We start from the raw sequence: 6,851 nt of genomic DNA, 5'->3' as shown, positions 1-6,851 counted from the left end.
ACACTGGTGTTCTGCTCTTGAACAGTTACACTGAATAATTAAAGGTGCCACTTGAGTGGATATAAAATGTAATGTGAGCTTGCTTTGGTAGGCATTTCCATTGATGTATCATAGAATGTAAGAAGAGGCTGTGCTGTCTGCATCACTATGTGCTCATAAGACATTATGAGTTTATAAAGGCTGCAATTGCATACTTACAAAATATAGTTAGATTCGCTGTCTTAACAGTCCCATTGACTACCTATAGAATGTAATGTGTACTTCTGTAGATGATCTCTCTGAGTGGTCATATGATGTAAAGTGAGTTTGTATAGGCAATGCCCTTGACTTTGTGGGATGTATACGAGTTTGTTTAGATAATCATGCTGAGGATATAACTATACAGATGTGTGCACACACACACGTACTGAATTTCATTAAACACCCAAATGCTGACATTCACAATGTTGACCAGAAAATGTCAACTTTGCAAATGTGCCCAGCAACTGTCTTGGTGTGTACAAAACCCAAGTTAAAAAAATAGAATAAAATGTATTTTTTTCCAGGGAGAGGGGGCAAGCCTACCTGCTCCCTCCAAAACCCCTGCTAATTATGTATACTATCTCCGAGATTGTACAGTGTTGGAGAAAGGACATATTTCCTAACCACAAGATTTGTGCGATCTCGTATACCTGTTGACCATCTGTATAGTCGACCACACGTTGTCAACCAAAGGGGCCTTCAACAATATATAACTAGGTATATCCTATATGTCTAGAATGCGGCATTTGCCTGAGTAGGCAGTGTCGCTGAATGGTTATAAAATTTTATTTTAATTTGTATGGATAGTGCCAGTGACTCTTTATAGGAACTAATGTATAGAGAATGTAGCATTATCCTATGTAGGCAATGACATTGAATGCTTATATAGTGTAAATTAACTTGGTGTAGGCAGTGCCACTCTTTATAGAAAGTAATTTGAGCTTGTTTAGATATTCCTGCTGAGTATATGCAGGCTGTACTATTAGTCTAGGCAATGCCACTTATTGGTTATGTAATGTAATTTGAGTTTATATTGACAGTTGCCACTAACTGGTCATTGGAAGTAATGTGAACCTCTATTGGAATTCCTTGCTAAGCATTTGTTGAATGTAATATGAGCTTGTGGAGGGTATCAGTTGCACTGATGTGCATACTGTGGTGTGAGTTCATATAGCAGAGGTACTCATTGGTTATAGTGTGAAATGTGAGCTTGAAGTCATTCTTGCTGATTGTTTATAAAACATTAGGTAAAGTTGTGTAGTCATTACCACTGAGTGGTTGTAAGAAATTATGTGAAGTTGTGCATGCACTGGCTTGGTTATAGAATGCATTCTGAACTTGAATGAGCAGTTCCTTTTAGGGGTTATACGTCATATGAACTGAACCTTTGCCAGTGTTGAATCACTGATTGTTTTTTAGACAGTAATCTGAATCTGTGTAGACAGTTTAACTGAGTTATTTTATTCGTCATTTTCAGTTTCTGTAATTTTATGCCTTGTTAATTGTTTGACATAATTCAAGTATCTACATTAAACAACTCTGAGGAGTTACAGATCATGATTTAATACTTCAGTATGGATTATATCTACGTACTTAAGTAACACCAGGTGTTTCTGGACAGAGGGTGTTGTTGGATTATTTCAGAATATAATTTATTTAATGTATTTATTTATGTACATAACATAGTATTTGATGACTGGGTGGGTGCACTGATCTTCTAACCTTTCTCAGTCGCAACCTGGGCTTGTAGAGCATTATACAATCTGCTTACTTGGAATGCAGTTTAATAAGCACATTAAATTAATAATAATTGCATTAGCTTGAGTGAAAAGACAACAGTACAGTGTACAAAGAGGAAGATTAGTACAATAGTACAAAATTCATGTCAAAGATATATCAATGGAAGTAAGGAATAGTTTGTATTCGTGAATGTGGATGAGTGGAGGAGCATACTGTGAGAAAACATCTAGATGTAAATGAAGTAAACACTAGCCATTATTGAGTTAGCAGTTACAAGAGGATTCAGTAAGGAGGTGTTTTTTAAGGGCATTTTTGAAATTCTCACTGATTTTTTTTTGTAGGCTTAATGGAGGCCTTTATTCACTATATTCGTTTAGGACTGAAAACAGAGCAAACACCTTTACGTAGTACTGATGAGAAGTTAGAGAAAATAATGTGAATTGATGTGACAGCTTTGTGACTTTTTCTTCAATTGTGGTTTTGAGTTGTAGTAGAATGTCACACAAAACTGCTGCTGAGTGAGTTAGAGCCTGAACATTATCATCCTTCTTTCAGTTGACTGTGCAGTGCACATCTCTTTGTTATATTTGATTTGTATTGTAGAGAACACTTAAATATGAACCACACTGTACACTGTTGAAGTCCATGTTGATGTTCCTCTCTGATCTTTTCACAGGAGCAGGAGAGAATTTGGAAAACACAATGGCTGCGTTTAGACAGTGAGTATAGTTTATGGCTGTATACTGTGTTAGGAGAAGGATGGAACTAAGTAGAAGGTGTGTCTTCATTCATTGTGTAAATTGTAATGTGATTTTCTTAACTAGACAAGTCCACTGAGTTCTAAAGTTTCTTTTGGTACAGCCCAGGGCAAGCAATTGAAATGTTCTTTTTCCTTGTCGCACAGTATGCAACCTTCTTGCTCTGCTCACTTAGTTACACCAGTCTTGGTAATTGCTGTGTTCTCTGCAACAAACTTTGCATTGCTACCTCTCACTGTACCTTAATTTGCCAGACTGATGTTTCTGTCTCCCTTTAGAGACCAAGGTTTACCATTAACAAGTGTTAAAGGACATTTGCTCTGTTAGGATCAGCAACTCTGAATTCCCTGACACTGTTTAGGAAACAAAGTGAAGTGGGAAATATTTAAAGCATGTGTTCTCTCTCACTTCCAGGAATAATCTATCTGCATGTTTGTTGAAGATAGTTTCATAAATATTCATTCAGTTTATCTGAAAGACCAGCTACATTTCTAAAGTGCTCATTTTTATTGTGCCTAGAAAAATAGTTACTGGCTGTTTACTTATTTTATAGTGGAGTCAGCTGCACTTGAAAATTAGTATTCATTTTTGTGTATTTTGTTATTTATCTTTATGTCTTGTCAGTTAATGCTGATAATGTGTGTAATTTTCAAGAAGTTTCTGTAATTGTTACTGAGTTATATGTTAGGAGAATAGGAACAATACAAGGAGAGTGATCACAAGAACCTTAAAATACCTAACCATATGCATCTTTAAGTAGACACACTTAAAAGTTCTTAACCTCCCAAATGGAGCAGGGCCATACATGATAATAAGTTTGTGCTTTCCCATTCAATCATCAGTACTAGCCTTAAAGGCATCCAGAGTAGTATTTTGCTTGATCTGTAGTGATAACATAGGATGTTAAGTTGTCAATCTCGCCTTCATTCTTGCTGGATGGGTTCGGAGCCGATCCTCGGCTCCGACTCGGCACTTGCTAAGCTCGAGAGTCACTTTTATCAGCTCGAGGCAGCCCCATATCCCATGATGCAAGGCGGTGATTACCCTGATCTCGTTTGCCGCTTCGCTCATGAGGTCACCTTTTATGCCAGCTCCTGGTAAGTGAATTTAATTACTCTTTTCCAAGATATTTAGCTATCCCAGTACCTTAATATTTTCATATTTATAGTTTGTTAGTTCCCCGATTCACTTAGCCCTATTCCCGTTAGTTTTCCGTTCCCTTATCCATATTTTCTGTTATTCAGGCCTTAGGCCTTACCCTCCCAAACATTTTCCTGTCAGGATTTGTTTTAGGTGTGTCTGTGTTTATTTCCCTATACTTAGTTTTTTGTATACTTAGTGTAATTTTTTGGACTGAGTGTGTGTGTGTTTGTGTTTAGAACTCAGTCATGTCTAAAGACACTAGGGTCGCAGGCTTTAAGAAGTGTGACTCGTGCTGTCAGAAGATGTCTCTGACAGACGGTCACACTTCTTGTATTTATTGCCTGGGACCCCTACACCTGCAGGACTCCTGTGCTATTTGCCACTCTTTCAGCCAGAGAGTCCTGCAGGAACGTAGAAATAAACTGATCCTAAGAGGTCTTCTCAAGCCTGAGAGCTCCCCGGCTAAGTCCGGCTCCGGGAAGCCCTCAAAGCCATCCAAGGCCCAGCCTTCAGTGTCCAAGTCTGTGGCCTTGGTTCCGACTCCACCGGAGTCGAGATCGGCTCCGTCCGGAGCCGATCCTTCCTTCTCGGAAGTTTTAGTATTGGTGCCGATCGGCACCGATACCCTGGCTTCGGCACCTGTGTCGGCTCCGACTGGAGCCGATACCCTAGCTTTGAAGCCTGTGTCTGCTCCGGCTGGAGCTGACACATCTCTAACCCAGCTTGGAGCCGACAAGCTGTCGGCTCCAACTGGAACCGAAGGTTCTTCGGCTCCGATGGCTCCGTCGAGAAAGAGATCTAGATCTCCTTCGCTGGAGTCTATCCACTCGGCTCCGGCCTCTCCCTTACTTTCGGAGCGGAGCCATCGGAGCCAATCCTCAAGGTCTTCCAGACTCTCAGACCATGACTTGGAGAGAGTGGTGAGTAGACTGCTGAAATCACAGGCACTGGCCCAGATGCTCCATAGCCCGTCTCAGCAGACGACCGCTATTCCACACCCTCCAGAAATTCGTCTTCGACTCCTATCTCCTTCTTGAGACCGTCCTTGGAGGGATCCGGTCGTCGGACTTCCTTGGTCGGTTCCGAGGGGGCGAGTGGCATCGGACCCTTGTCCGATCTCGTTCTCCCTCTCGGGGCTTCGGCCTTGGTGAGCTCGGCTCCGACATCTGCTTCGGAGCCTTCCCTTTCAGTGGGGCCGGGGATTCCTGTTTATTCGGAGCGGGAGCTCTCGGTCCTCCCCGGGAGGGGAGCCTTCGAGGTGATGAGGAGTGTGCTAGCCCCCAAGCTCAGTCAGCAGTCGGTTCCTTTAGCTCCTCCGTCTACGGTGCCTGTAGATGTCTCTTCCCACTATCTTGCTCCCGGACCCAGAGATTCATCGCCCCAGGTTTCCACATTGGGAAGAACTTCCTCTTCCGAGGTTTCTCCTGATCCTTCAGGGGAACCCCCGCGTAAGAGGACCTGCAAGAGGAAGCACTTAGACTCCCCTGAGTCTACGACATCAGATACCGACTTAGATGAGTCGAAGGGGTCGCCAAGATCCCCCTCTGAGGATGTCTCTTTTTCAGACATCCTTGAACTCCTGAAACAGAGGGGGAACTGGCCCTCCATTAATCCCTCCGAGGATGAGTCGGTATACCTGGAGGCTTTTGGATCTCGACCCTCCACCTCCTGGGTGTCTCCGCCTTTCGACCCCCTCATGGACGTGATAGCTCGAAAGGCGTGGGCAGCTCCTGATTCTGTGGAACCAGTCCCCACCTCTGACACCGATTTAGTGGATTCTGAAGGTTCCCCTCGTTCCCCCTCTGAAGAGGTCTCCTTTGCAGACATCCTCGAGATCCTAAAACAGAGGGGGAATTGGCCAGCCCTCAACCCTTCAGAGGATGAATCGGTGTATCTTGAGGCGTTTGGCTCTCGCCCTTCCACCTCCTGGGTGTCCCCTCCTTTTGACCCCCTTATGCAGGTGGTGGCAAAGAAGGCCTGGACGGCTCCTGACTCTGTGGACCCCACCCCCAGGAGACCTTCAAAGTTTATCACTGCCCCCAAGGACAAAGAATTCTTAACCAAAGGCATCTCTGTGGATGCTATGGTGGTGGCTGCAGCCACCAAGAAGGATCTAGGTGATCCTTCAGTACCTGTCCATCCTCCTAACAAGGAGTCTAGGACTATGGACAGGTACGGGAAGCGGATGTTCTCGTCAGCGACCTTTTCTATGCGCTTGCTGAACTACCTGTGTCATTTCACTTGTCTCCAGAGAGATTTGATCAAGGAAGCGAGTGAAATGTTAAAGGATCCAACAGCTGCGGGTTTTCATGATAGGATGAACTCTCAGCTGGCTACCCTCAACTCAATAGTTAACTCCTCCATGCGCCTCCTTTCGTATGCGGCGGATGGAGCGAGTAGAGCGGCAGGTACAGGTGTGGCCTTACGTCGGCATGCCTGGATGCGGCTATGTAATTTTGCGGACCCTTTCAAGGCGTCCTTCACTAACTCCCCGTTTGATGGATCATCCCTCTTTGGTCCTCAAGTGAAGGAAACCCTGACTAGGTGCGAGATGGAAGGCAAGACTCTCTCTGCCGTAAGAGTCCATTTTTCTACTCCTTCTAGGCCTTACCCCAAAGGCCAGAAGGGGGGAAAGATGTGGTTCCGCAAACAATCTCAAGGAGCTTTGCCTGACGCACAGAGTCAGTTCCCCTCTAGAGGCAGAGGGGGGAACAATAATGGTAGACGTCGTCCTAGAGGCAGAGGGGGCCCGCAGAATCAGGGCAGTCGAGAAACATTCTCCGACAAGCCCTTTCAGCATCCCTGTGGTGTTGCCCGACTGTCCACCTTCGGAGGCAGTCGGGGGAAGATTATCTCTGTACCCAGAAGCCTGGCAATCCCTAACTCAAGACAAGTGGGTACAGTCCATCATTTCCGAAGGCTACACAATCCCATTCTTTCGCATTCCAAAGCAATCAAAAAAATCCCTTCCAGACGTTCCACCCAGTTAAAGGGAACAAGCAGCGCTAGAAATATCAAAGCTGCTTGCAAAAAGAGCCATTCAACTAGTTCCAGCAGACCAACAAGGGTCTGGAATCTACTCCAAATTCTTTTTGGTTCCAAAGAAAACAGGGGACTGGAGACCCATTTTGGATCTCAGCAACTTGAACAAGTCTGTCAAGAAAACAAAATTTCGGATGGTCACGCTGC

The 6,851-nt window shown here is 44.3% G+C and overlaps 1 protein-coding gene across 1 annotated transcript in view; it reads left to right on the top strand.

Annotated features, from left to right (window-relative positions):
• Positions 1-6,851, top strand: part of GDPD1 (glycerophosphodiester phosphodiesterase domain containing 1) — a 1,104,740-nt gene that overhangs the window by 140,950 nt on the left and 956,939 nt on the right. Inside the window, exon 2 of the mRNA XM_044054272.1 lies at positions 2,438-2,480. Coding sequence (XP_043910207.1) covers positions 2,438-2,480 — 43 coding nt within the window. The remainder of the gene's footprint in view (positions 1-2,437; positions 2,481-6,851) is intronic.

This window comes from Protopterus annectens, chromosome 13.part0 (assembly GCF_019279795.1).
Source record: "Protopterus annectens isolate FY-2018-M chromosome 13.part0, PAN1.0, whole genome shotgun sequence".
Taxonomy (NCBI): Eukaryota; Metazoa; Chordata; order Ceratodontiformes; family Protopteridae; genus Protopterus; species Protopterus annectens.
This window is presented reverse-complemented; position numbering and strand designations above follow the sequence as displayed.